This window comes from Ylistrum balloti, unplaced genomic scaffold (assembly GCF_031769215.1).
Source record: "Ylistrum balloti isolate Yb309-2 unplaced genomic scaffold, AGI_CSIRO_Ybal_v1 Utg370198, whole genome shotgun sequence".
In the NCBI taxonomy this organism is placed as follows: Eukaryota; Metazoa; Mollusca; class Bivalvia; order Pectinida; family Pectinidae; genus Ylistrum; species Ylistrum balloti.
Genome location: NW_026782174.1, coordinates 515,371 through 530,091, shown reverse-complemented (window position 1 = coordinate 530,091; position 14,721 = coordinate 515,371). Strand labels below are relative to the sequence as shown.

Sequence of the window (14,721 nt, the reverse complement as noted above, 5' to 3'; positions counted from 1 at the left end):
GATAAGTTAAAGTGAAATGGGGGAGTTATATACAGGGGAACGGTAAGTAACAGGGAACGGGTTGGTTATGTACAGGGAAACGAATTAGTTGCATAGGAACTGGTGAGTTTCAGAAAATGAGCAGATAATGTACGGGGAACCGATGGAATACATGGGAACGAGTAGGTAATGTACAAGGGAACGGTAAGTAACAGGGAACGGGTTGGTTATGTACAGGAAAACAAATGAGTTACAGAAAATGAGCAGGTTATGTACCGGGATTGGTTATAGATAGGGAAACGGATGGGTTTCAGTGAACGAATCTTTTACACACAGATTAAACGGATGAGTTACATGAGAACGGGGGAGTTATGTGCAGGGGAACTGGTGTGATACACGAGAACGTATGGGTAATATGCAGAGGAACACATTGGTTACAGGGGCCTGATGAATAGGGAACGAATGGGTTATAGAGAATGGATGGGTTACATGGGGAACTGCTGAGCTACAGAGGATGAGCGGGTGATGGACAGGGAACGGTTGGGGTACGGGAACGGATTGGTTATGTGCAGGGGAACGAGTGTGGTAATGATGATACACAAATATGTAATAGGTGGGATATTCGTCATGGGAAAATGGAGAAACTCGTCTAGAAGGTGAAATACGACGTATGCATGAGAGGAAACTTCAGAGTACAAACTCAGTATATATATTAACAATGTCACGTTCTATCGGGATATCATGAAAGTGTTTCGGGTGAAAGCATCTGAGTGTCGAGCTAAAATTACCGATGAGGAATATATCATCAAGGAAAATGAGAACGGTATTTGGAGGGCGGGGTAATACATTGTACATGTATTTATCTAGGTGAAGGGATTGACTCATGTTATACGTTTGAAATATGAAACTAAAAATCTTTTACTTTCAGGGTGGAATCTCCATGTAGCACGTGCTTCGACAACGTAAGTAAAATCACACTACTACGTCAAAGTTTATACAGAACCCCATGCTGACGGGTTGTCTGCGTTTTTTAAATTTCTTAACAAAATAAGATATAGAGAACTCCCATAAAGGCTTGTAGCCTATAATTGATCATGTATTTTCTTTCACAGCGATTTACAAATAAACGACAATAATACATTATATATGTACAATGTCAGCACGTCCCTTCCTTCCACGCGAAAGTCCTAATATCGATTCTCAATCCATTTTAACCTAATGATATTCAGGTTGTCAGGGGGATAAAGTATGATCCTTTGTTCCTGTGAAATTCCATCACCGGTATTGCTTTATCCAATGTGAATGCTTACAATTACTTTTCAGTGGTCCAAAGGGCTAAAGTCAAGATAATTAAAGATATACAATTGAAATATAATTTTTTTTTTCCGTTTGGCGACACAAGTGTCACATTCACTTCTAAGAAATTATTACATCGTCTGGTTTTATCAATATTTTATCACTAAACGATGTCATTCCGTTGTGGCCAACACTTTCTAAGAATAGGTTTGTACCAAAGTGCGAACATCTAAGACATTAGCACACTGGAAAATATTCAATGATGTAAAAAAAAAATGACAGAATTTAAGTAGTCATCGAATACGTTAATTTAATCCATATGATACCTCTAATTGGTTTTATAAAATAGTTTTGTTGAAATTATTTATTAATTTTTCTATTGAGTTATAATAATATCTATTCTTTGACATAACATGCACAGGATCTATGTGTTGCCGTTTTAAGCAGTTATGATATTAAACCAGCATCAGTGAAAAGTCGAAATAATTTGGGTTAAAATAATGATAAAAGTAAAATGTTTCAGCAATATTATGATTCGTGTTTCTTTTCAAACAGCCCATTTACAACAACAGCAGAAACATCGAGTGTCCCCATCACTGGGTCATCGCAAACATCCGCTACGCCACCTATCATAACCAATACGGAAACACCCTCTAACAACACTTCCGGGTTATTTACGGCAATTTCTGAAACACCTGACGTAACGACTCCTACCACTTCTATAACACAATTATTGACCGGTGAAACAGTTGTAACGGTCACTGGAACGTCTACTGTTACAGATGGAACATCGTCTTCGAGTGCAAAAACATTCACAACAGCTGAAACATCTTTGGCCACAGATGCAACGTCGACAGCAAGCGCTCAAACACTTCCGACCACAGCAGGAACATCTACTTCAACAATTGGTACACACGTTACAACATCTCAAACATTTATGGCCACAAATGAATCATCAACAACAATCACGGATACATCCACTTTAACAGCTAGAACATCTGTGATCACTGCAACTGCTGGAAATTCTATTAATACAGGTGAAACATCCACCAATGCAGCTGTAATATCTACAGATGGGACAAATGTGACTACAAAGGTAATCTCCAATACAACCACAGCAACATTAATGACTTCAGTGGAAACACCCACTACAACAGCTGAAACAAATGTTTTTACAGATGAAACACCCACTACAACAGCTGGAACAACAAACACAATCACAGCAACACCAATGACCTCAGTGGAAACACCCAATACAACAGCTGGAACAACAAACACAACCACAGAAACATCAATGACCTTAGTGGAAACACCCACTACAACAGCTGGAACTACAAACACAACCACAGACACATCAATGACCTCAGTGGAAACACCCACTTCAACAGCTGGAACTACAAACACAACCACAGCAACATCAATGACCACAGTGGAAACACCCACTTCAACAGCTGGAACTACAAACACAACCACAGACACATCAATGACCTCAGTGGAAACACCCACTTCAACAGCTGGAACTACAAACACAACCACAGCAACATCAATGACCACAGTGGAAACACCCACTACAACAGCTGGAACAACAAACACAACCACAGCAACATCAATTGTCCCTGTGGAAACACCCACTACAACAGCTAGAACTACAAACACAACCACAGCAACATCAATGACCGCAGCAGGACCATCGACATCTTTAGAACATTCCAATACAACCACTGGTATATCTATAACTTCAATTGGAACATCTATCACATCTGCTGTATCATCCTCTGCTGGGACACATCTGCCAAATGATGGAACATCCTCTACAACTCCGGAAACACCAATCAACAACGACGAAGCATCTACTGCCATCGTCGGAACATGGCCCAGTACAGATGGGTCATCCACTACAACCGTCGGAACATCGGAGAGTACAGATCGGTCATCGACTACAACCGTCGGAACATCAGAGAGTACAGATAGATCATCCACTACAACCGTCGGAACATCGGAGAGTACAGATGGGTCATCCACTACAACCGTCGGAACATCAGAGAGTATAGATGGATCATCCACTACAACCGTCGGAACATCGGAGAGTACAGATCGGTCATCCACTACAACCGTCGGAACATCGGAGAGTACAGATGGGTCATCCACTACAACCGTCGGAACATCGGAGAGTACAGATGGGTCATCCACTACAACCGTCGGAACATCGGAGAGTACAGATGGGTCATCCACTACAACCGTCGGAACATCGGAGAGTACAGATGGGTCATCCACTACAACCGTCGGAACATCGGAGAGTACAGATGGTTCATCTGATTCCACCGTTGTGACATCTAATAGTACAAATGGATCATCCACTACAACCGTCGGATCATCCACTACAACCGTCGGAACATCGGAGAGTACAGATCGGTCATCGACTACAACCGTCGGAACATCGGAGAGTACAGATCGGTCATCGACTACAACCGTCGGAACATCGGAGAGTACAGATGGGTCATCCACTACAACCGTCGGAACATCGGAGAGTACAGATCGGTCATCGACTACAACCGTCGGAACATCAGAGAGTATAGATGGATCATCCATTACAACCGTCGGAACATCGGAGAGTACAGATCGGTCATCGACTACAACCGTCGGAACATCGGAGAGTACAGATGGGTCATCCACTACAACCGGTCATCGACTACAACCGTCGGAACATCGGAGAGTACAGATCGGTCATCCACTACAACCGTCGGAACATCGGAGAGTACAGATGGGTCATCGACTACAACCGTCGGAACATCAGAGAGTTTAGATGGATCATCCATTACAACCGTCGGAACATCAGAGAGTATAGATGGATCATCCATTACAACCGTCGGAACATCGGAGAGTACAGATGGATCAGCCATTACAACCGTCGGAACATCGGAGAGTACAGATGGGTCATCCAGTTCAATCGTCGGAACATCGGAGAGTACAGATGGGTCATCCAGTTCAACCGTCGGAACATCGGAGAGTGCAGATGGGTCATCCACCACAACCGTCGAAACATCGGAGAGTACAGATGGGTCAACCACTACAACCGTTGGAACACCGGAGAGTACAGATGGGTCATCCAGTTCAACCGTCGGAACACTTGAGAGTACAGATGGTTCATCCGCTTCCAACGTTGTGACATCTGATAGTACAGATGTATCAGCGATTACAACAGTCGGATCATCGGAGAGTACAGATGGGTCATCCAGTTCAACCGACAGAACATCGGAGAGTACAGATGGGTCATCCGCTTCAACCGTCGGAACATCGGAAAGTACTGATGGGTCATCCACTAAAACCGTCGGAACCACGTTCAGTACAGATAGTTCGTCTGTTTCCAACGTTGTGATATCTGATAGTACAGATGTATCAGCGATTACAACACTCGGATCATCGGAGAGTACAGATGGGTCATCCAGTTCAACGGTCGGAACATCGGAGAGTACAGATGGGTCATCCAGTTCAACCGTCGGAACATCGGAGAGTACAGATGGATCATCCACTACAACCGTCGGATCATCGGAGACTACATATGAGTCATCCAGTTCAACCGTCGGAACATCGGAGAGTACAGATGCGTCATCCACTGCAACCGTCGGAACATCGGAGAGTACAGATGGGTCATCCACTACAACCGTCGGAACATCGGAGAGTACAGATGGGTCGGAACATCGGAGAGTACAGATGGGTCATCCACTTCAACCGTCGGAACATCGGAGAGTACAGATGGGCCATCCAGTTCAACCGTCGGAACATCGGAGAGTACAGATGAGTCATCCAGTTCAACCGTCGGAACATCGGAGAGTACAGATGGGTCATCCACTTCAACCTCCGGAACATCGGAGAGTACAGATGCCTCATTCACTGCAACCGTCGGAACATCGGAGAGTACAGATAGATCATCCACTACAACCTTCGGAACATCGGACATTTCAAATGGGTCATCCAGTTCAACTGTCGGAACATCGGAGAGTACAGATGGATCATCCACCACAACCGTCGGTACATCGGAGAGTGCAGATGGATCATCCACCACAACCGTCGGTACATCGGAGAGTGCAGATGGGTCATCCACCACAACCGTCGGAACACTTGAGAGTACAGATGGTCATTCACTGCAACCGTTGTGACATCGGAGAGTACAGATGTTTCAACCACTACAACCGTCGGATCATCGGAGAGTACAGATGGGTCATCCAGTTCAACCGTCGGAACATCGGAGAGTATAGATGGGTCATCCACTTCTACCGTCGGAACCACGTTCAGTACAGATGGTTCATCTGTTTCCACCGTTGTGACATCTGATAGTAAAGATGGATCATCCACTACAACCGTCGGATCAACGGAGACTACGTATGAGTCATCCACTTCAACCGTCGGAACATCGGAGAGTACAGATTGGTCATCTGATTCCACCGTTGTGTCACATGATAGTACAGATGGGTCATCCACTTCAACCGTCGGAACATCGGAGAGTACAGATGTATCATCCAGTTCAACCATCGGAACATCGGAAAGTGCAGATGCGTCATTCACTGCAACCGTCGGAACATCGGAGAGTACAGATAGATCATCCACTACAACCGTCGGAACATCGGAAAGTACAGATGCGTCATCCACTACAACCGTCGGAACATCGGAGAGTACAGATGCGTCATCCACTACAACCGTCGGAACATCGCAGAGTACCAATGGATTATCATCTACAACTGATGGAACGTCTGTGATTACAGATGGAGTATCTTCTACAACTGATGGAACGTCTCTGACTACAGATGGAATATCATCTACAACCCGTGGAACATCTGCGACTACAGATGGAGTATCATCTACAACTGGTGGGACGTCTGTGACTACAGATGGAGTATCATCTACAACTGGTGGGACGTCTGTGACTACAGATGGAGTATCATCTACAACTGCTGGAACGTCTGTGACTACAGATGGAGTATCATCTACAACTGGTGGGACGTCTGTGACTACAGATGGAGTATCATCTACAACTGGTGGGACGTCTGTGACTACAGATGGAGTATCATCTTCAACTGGTGGATCGTCTGTGACTACAGATGGAGTATCATCTACAACTGGTGGGACGTCTGTGACTACAGATGGAGTATCATCTACAACTGGTGGGACGTCTGTGACTACAGATGGAGTATCATCTACAATTGGTGGATCGTCTGTGACTACAGATGGAATATCATCTACAACTGATGGAATGTCTGTGACTACAGATGGAGTATCATCTACAATTGGTGGATCGTCTGTGACTACAGATGGAGTATCATCTACAACTGGTGGCTCGTCTGTGACTACAGATGGAATATCATCTACAACTGATGGAATGTCTGTGACTACAGATGGAATATCATCTACAACTGGTGGCTCGTCTGTGACTACAGATGGAGTATCATCTACAACTAGTGGACCGTCTGTGACTACAGATGGAATGTCATCTACAACATCTGGAACTTCTGTGACTACAGATGGAGTATCATCTACAACTGGTGGATCGTCTGTGACTACAGAAGTAGTATCATCTACAACTGGTGGAACGTCTGCGACTACAGATGGAGTATCATCTACAACTGGTGGAACGTCTGTGACTACAGATGGAGTATCATCTACAACTGGTGGCTCGTCTGTGACTACAGATGGAATATCATCTACAACTAGTGGACCGTCTGTGACCACAGATGGATTGTCATCTACAACATCTGGAACTTCTGTGACTACAGATGGAGTATCATCTACAACTGGTGGACCGTCTGTGACTACAGATGGAGTATCATCTACAACTGGTGGATCGTCTGTCACTGCAGATGGAGTATCATCTACAACTGGTGGAACGTCTGTGACTACAGATGGAGTATCATCTACAACTGGTGGATCGTCTGTGAATACAGAAGTAGTATCATCTACAACTGGTGGAACGTCTGCGACTACAGATGGAGTATCATCTACAACTCGTGGAACGTCTGTGACTACAGATGGAGTATCATCTACAATTGGTGGATCGTCTGTGACTACAGATGGAGTATCATCTACAACTGGTGGCTCGTCTGTGACTACAGATGGAATATCATCTACAACTGATGGAACATTTGTGACTACAGATGGAATATCATCTACAACTGATGGAACATTTGTGACTACAGATGGAATATCATCTACAACTAGAGAAACTTCTGTGACCACAGATGGAATGTCATCTACAACATCTGGAACTTCTGTGACTACAGATGGAGTATCATCTACAACTGGTGGATCGTCTGTGACTACAGATGGAGTATCATCTACAACTGGTGGAACGTCTGTGACTACAGATGGAGTATCATCTACAACTGGTGGAACGTCTGTGACTACAGATGGAATATCATCTACAACTGATGGAATGTCTGTGACTACAGATGGAGTATCATCTACAATTGGTGGATCGTCTGTGACTACAGATGGAGTATCATCTACAACTGGTGGCTCGTCTGTGACTACAGATGGAATATCATCTACAACTGATGGAATGTCTGTGACTACAGATGGAATATCATCTACAACTGGTGGCTCGTCTGTGACTACAGATGGAGTATCATCTACAACTAGTGGACCGTCTGTGACTACAGATGGAATGTCATCTACAACATCTGGAACTTCTGTGACTACAGATGGAGTATCATCTACAACTGGTGGATCGTCTGTGACTACAGAAGTAGTATCATCTACAACTGGTGGAACGTCTGCGACTACAGATGGAGTATCATCTACAACTGGTGGAACGTCTGTGACTACAGATGGAGTATCATCTACAACTGGTGGCTCGTCTGTGACTACAGATGGAATATCATCTACAACTAGTGGACCGTCTGTGACCACAGATGGATTGTCATCTACAACATCTGGAACTTCTGTGACTACAGATGGAGTATCATCTACAACTGGTGGACCGTCTGTGACTACAGATGGAGTATCATCTACAACTGGTGGACCGTCTGTGACTACAGATGGAGTATCATCTACAACTGGTGGAACGTCTGTGACTACAGATGGAGTATCATCTACAACTGGTGGATCGTCTGTGAATACAGAAGTAGTATCATCTACAACTGGTGGAACGTCTGCGACTACAGATGGAGTATCATCTACAACTCGTGGAACGTCTGTGACTACAGATGGAGTATCATCTACAATTGGTGGATCGTCTGTGACTACAGATGGAGTATCATCTACAACTGGTGGCTCGTCTGTGACTACAGATGGAATATCATCTACAACTGATGGAATGTCTGTGACTACAGATGGAATATCATCTACAACTGGTGGCTCGTCTGTGACTACAGATGGAGTATCATCTACAACTAGTGAACCGTCTGTGACTACAGATGGAATGTCATCTACAACATCTGGAACTTCTGTGACTACAGATGGAGTATCATCTACAACTGGTGGATCGTCTGCGACTACAGATGGAGTATCATCTACAACTGGTGGAACGTCTGTGACTACAGATGGAGTATCATCTACAACTGGTGGGACGTCTGTGACTACAGATGGAGTATCATCTACAACAGGTGGAACGTCTGCGACTACAGATGGAGTATCATCTACTACTGATGGAACGTCTGTAACTACAGATGGAGTATCATCTACAACTGGTAGAACGTCTGTGACTACAGATGGAGTATCATCTACAACTGGTGGAACGTCTGCGACTACAGATGGAGTATCATCTACAACGGGTGGAACGTCTGTGACTACAGATGGAGTATCATCTACTACTGATGGAACGTCTGTAACTACAGATGGAGTATCATCTACAACTGGTAGAACGTCTGTGACTACAGATGGAGTATCATCTACAACTGGTGGAACGTCTGTGACTACAGATGGAGTATCATCTACAACTGGTGGAACGTCTGCGACTACAGATGGAGTATCATCTACAACTGATGGAACGTCTGTGACTACAGATGGAGTATCATCTACAACATCTGTAACGTCTGTGACTACAGATGGAGTATCATCTACAACTGCTGGAACGTCTGTGACTACAGATGGAGTATCATCTACAACTGGTGTAACGTCTGTGACTACAGATGGAGTATCATCTACAACTGGTGGAACGTCTGTGACTACAGATGGAGTATCATCTACAACTGGTGGAACGTCTGTAACTACAGATGGAGTATCATCTACAACTGGTAGAACGTCTGTGACTACAGATGGAGTATCATCTACAACTGGTGTAACGTCTGTAACTACAGATGGAGTATCATCTACTACTGATGGAACGTCTGTAACTACAGATGGAGTATCATCTACAACTGGTAGAACGTCTGTGACTACAGATGGAGTATCATCTACAACTGGTGTAACGTCTGTGACTACAGATGGAGTATCATCTACAACTGGTGGAACGTCTGTGACTACAGATGGAGTATCATCTACAATTGGTGGAACGTCTGTGACTACAGATGGAGTATCATCTACAACTGGTGGGACGTCTGTGACTACAGATGGAGTATCATCTACAATTGGTGGATCGTCTGTGACTACAGATGGAGTATCATCTATAACTGTTGGAACGTCTGTGACTACAGATGGAGCATCATCTACAACTGGTGGATCGTCTGCGACTACAGATGGAGTATCATCTACAACTGGTGGGACGTCTGTGACTACAGATGGAGTATCATCTACAATTGGTGGATCGTCTGTGACCACAGATGTAATATCATCTACAACATCTGGAACGTCTGTGACTACAGATGGAGTATCATCTACAACATCTGGAACGTCTGTGACTACATATGGAGTATCATCTACAACAGGTGGAACGTCTGTGACTACAGATGGAGTATCATCTACAACAGGTGGAACATCTGTGACCACAGATGGAATATCATCTACAACTGCTGGAACGTCTGTGACTACAGATGGAGTATCATCTACAACTGGTGGGACGTCTGTGACTACAGATGGAGTATCATCTACAACTGATGGAATGTCTGTGACTACAGATGGAGTATCATCTACAACTGGTGGAACGTCTGGACTACGTCATGGTGACTACACAGATGGAATATCATCTACAACTGGTGGAACGTCTGTGACTACAGATGGAGTATCATCTACAACTGGTGGGACGTCTGTGACCACAGATGGAATATCATCTACAACTGGTGGGACGTCTGTGACTACAGATGGAGTATCATCTACAACTGGTGGGACGTCTGTGACTACAGATGGAGTATCATCTACAACTGCTGGAACGTCTGTGACTACAGATGGAGTATCATCTACAACTGGTGGGACGTCTGTGACTACAGATGGAGTATCATCTACAACTGGTGGGACGTCTGTGACTACAGATGGAATATCATCTTCAACTGGTGGATCGTCTGTGACTACAGATGGAGTATCATCTACAACTGGTGGGACGTCTGTGACTACAGATGGAGTATCATCTACAACTGCTGGAACGTCTGTGACCACAGATGTAATATCATCTACAACTGCTGGAACGTCTGTGACTACAGATGGAGTATCATCTACAACTGGTAGAACGTTTGTGACTACAGATGGAGTATCATCTACAACTGGTGGAACGTCTGTGACTACAGATGGAGTATCATCTACAACTGGTGGATCGTCTGTGACTACAGATGGAGTATCATCTACAACTGGTGGATCGTCTGTGACTACAGATGGAGTATCATCTACAACTGGTGGGACGTCTGTGACTACAGATGGAGTATCATCTACAACTGGTGGAACGTCTGCGACTACAGATGGAGTATCATCTACAACTGGTGGAACGTCTGTGACTACAGATGGAGTATCATCTACAACTGGTGGATCGTCTGTGACCACAGATGTAATATCATCTACAACATCTGGAACGTCTGTGACTACAGATGGAGTATCATCTACAACTGGTAGAACGTTTGTGACTACAGATGGAGTATCATCTACAACTGGTAGATCGTCTGTGACCACAGATGTAATATCATCTACAACATCTGGAACGTCTGTGACTACAGATGGAGTATCATCTTCAACTGGTAGAACGTCTGTGACTACAGATGGAGTATCATCTACAACTGGTGGAACGTCTGTGACTACAGATGGAGTATCATCTACAACTGGTGGATCGTCTGTGACTACAGATGGAGTATCATCTACAACTGGTGGATCGTCTGTGACTACAGATGGAGTATCATCTACAACTGGTGGGACGTCTGTGACTACAGATGGAGTATCATCTACAACATCTGGAACGTCTGTGACTACAGATGGAGTATCATCTACAACTGGTGGAACGTCTGTGACCACAGATGTAATATCATCTACAACATCTGGAACGTCTGTGACTACAGATGGAGTATCATCTACAACTGGTGGATCGTCTGTGACTACAGATGGAGTATCATCTACAACTGGTAGGACGTCTCTGGCCACAGATGGAATATCATCTACAGCTGGTGGAACATCTGCGACTACAGATGGAGTATCATCTACAACTGGTAGAACGTCTGTGACTACAGATGGAGTATCATCTACAACTGGTGGATCGTCTGTGACTACAGATGGAGTATCATCTACAACTGGTGGATCGTCTGTGACTACAGATGGAGTATCATCTACAACTGGTGGGACGTCTGTGACTACAGATGGAGTATCATCTACAACATCTGGAACGTCTGTGACTACAGATGGAGTATCATCTACAACTGGTGGAACGTCTGTGACCACAGATGTAATATCATCTACAACATCTGGAACGTCTGTGACTACAGATGGAGTATCATCTACAACTGGTGGATCGTCTGTGACTACAGATGGAGTATCATCTACAACTGGTAGGACGTCTCTGGCCACAGATGGAATATCATCTACAGCTGGTGGAACATCTGCGACTACAGATGGAGTATCATCTACAACTGGTAGAACGTCTGTGACTACAGATGGAGTATCATCTACAACATCTGGAACGTCTGTGACTACAGATGGAGTATCATCTACAACTGGTGGGACGTCTGTGACTACAGATGGAGTATCATCTACAACATCTGGAACGTCTGTGACTACAGATGGAGTATCATCTACAACTGGTGGAACGTTTGTGACCACAGATGGAGTATCATCTTCAACTGGTGGACCGTCTGTAACTACAGATGAAGTATCATCTACAACAGGTGGAACGTCTGTGACTACAAGTGGAGTATCATCTACAACTGGTGGGACGTCTGTGACTACAGATGGAGTATCATCTACAACTGGTGGGACGTCTGTGACTACAGATGGAGTATCATCTACAACTGGTGGGACGTCTGTGACTACAGATGGAGTATCATCTACAACTGGTGGGACGTCTGTGACTACAGATGGAGTATCATCTACAACTGGTGGGACGTCTGTGACTACAGATGGAGTATCATCTACAACTGATGGATCGTCTGTAACTACGGATGGAGTATCATCTACAACTGGTGGGACGTCTGTGACTACAGATGGAGTATCATCTACAACTGGTGGATCGTCTGTGACTACAGATGGAGTATCATCTACAACTGGTGGATCGTCTGTGACTACAGATGGAGTATCATCTACAACTGGTGGGACGTCTGTGACTACAGATGGAGTATCATCTACAACATCTGGAACGTCTGTGACTACAGATGGAGTATCATCTACAACTGGTGGAACGTCTGTGACCACAGATGTAATATCATCTACAACATCTGGAACGTCTGTGACTACAGATGGAGTATCATCTACAACTGGTGGATCGTCTGTGACTACAGATGGAGTATCATCTACAACTGGTAGGACGTCTCTGGCCACAGATGGAATATCATCTACAGCTGGTGGAACATCTGCGACTACAGATGGAGTATCATCTACAACTGGTAGAACGTCTGTGACTACAGATGGAGTATCATCTACAACATCTGGAACGTCTGTGACTACAGATGGAGTATCATCTACAACTGGTGGGACGTCTGTGACTACAGATGGAGTATCATCTACAACATCTGGAACGTCTGTGACTACAGATGGAGTATCATCTACAACTGGTGGAACGTTTGTGACCACAGATGGAGTATCATCTTCAACTGGTGGACCGTCTGTAACTACAGATGAAGTATCATCTACAACAGGTGGAACGTCTGTGACTACAAGTGGAGTATCATCTACAACTGGTGGGACGTCTGTGACTACAGATGGAGTATCATCTACAACTGGTGGGACGTCTGTGACTACAGATGGAGTATCATCTACAACTGGTGGGACGTCTGTGACTACAGATGGAGTATCATCTACAACTGGTGGGACGTCTGTGACTACAGATGGAGTATCATCTACAACTGGTGGGACGTCTGTGACTACAGATGGAGTATCATCTACAACTGATGGATCGTCTGTAACTACGGATGGAGTATCATCTACAACTGGTGGGACGTCTGTGACTACAGATGGAGTATCATCTACAACTGGTGGGACGTCTCTAGCCACAGATGGAGTATCATCTACAACTGATGGATCGTCTGTGACTACAGATGGAGTATCATCTACAACATCTGGAACGTCTGTGACTACAGATGGAGTATCATCTACAACTGGTGGAACGTCTGTGACTACAGATGGAATATCATCTTCAACTGGTGGGACGTCTGTGACTACAGATGGAGTATCATCTACAACTGGTGGATCGTCTGTGACTACAGATGGAGTATCATCTTCAACTGGTGGGACGTCTGTGACTACAGATGGAGTATCATCTACAACTGGTGGGACGTCTGTGACTACAGATGGAGTATCATCTACAACTGGTGGAACATTTGTGACTACAGATGGAGTATCATCTACAACTGGTGGATCGTCTCTGGCCACAAATAGAATATCATCTACAACTGGTGGGACATCTCTGACTACAGACGGAACATCCTTGTCAACCGTCGCTACATCGTTGAACACAGATGGAACATCATCTGCAGGCGCTGGAACAGCTTTGTCGACAGATGGAATACCAATCACAACTTCTCAAACATCTGTGACGTCACTTGAAACGCCAACGTCTGAGTCTGCACTTTCAAAGCAGCTTACCGTCAACTTTGATAGTGGCGTGATGTCAGTGTATTTACGTATACAAATATTTATGTACGTTTTACCTACAAGTGTTGTGGTGCTTTTATTTTACTTATGATGTCAAGTCAAGATTTCTTAAGTAATTCTCAAAGACTGTGATACTATCGCTTGTTATTCCATAAATATATTGCCCTCGGGTTATTTGTCTAGTGCGGACAATTCAGTATTGGTGCAAAGTAAGCCAGGTGTATTACAACGATGTTTCTTTTATACAGATTCTCTACAGTCCGGTGGGTTATAGTTATCTCTCGTTAACTCAGATCCACACTG

At 44.4% G+C, this 14,721-nt stretch overlaps 2 protein-coding genes across 2 annotated transcripts; both read left to right on the top strand.

Annotated features, from left to right (window-relative positions):
* Nucleotides 1-720: 720 nt before the first annotated feature.
* Nucleotides 721-5,607, top strand: LOC132551449 (mucin-2-like). The gene is made up of 4 exons (XM_060215588.1): nt 721-802; nt 908-941; nt 1,831-3,845; nt 3,887-5,607. The coding sequence occupies exons 1-4, from the start codon at nt 721-723 to the stop codon at nt 5,605-5,607; spliced, it is 3,852 nt and encodes a 1,283-aa protein (XP_060071571.1).
* Nucleotides 5,608-5,615: 8 nt separating this feature from the next.
* Nucleotides 5,616-14,509, top strand: LOC132551448 (papilin-like). Its single transcript, XM_060215587.1, has 14 exons — nt 5,616-6,021; nt 6,960-7,069; nt 7,218-7,239; nt 7,296-7,354; nt 7,716-7,743; nt 8,136-8,233; nt 8,472-8,499; nt 8,724-8,923; nt 10,094-10,147; nt 11,217-11,244; nt 11,721-11,783; nt 13,107-13,207; nt 13,401-13,428; nt 14,031-14,509. The coding sequence occupies exons 1-14, from the start codon at nt 5,616-5,618 to the stop codon at nt 14,507-14,509; spliced, it is 1,704 nt and encodes a 567-aa protein (XP_060071570.1).
* The last annotated feature ends 212 nt before the right edge of the window (nt 14,510-14,721 follow it).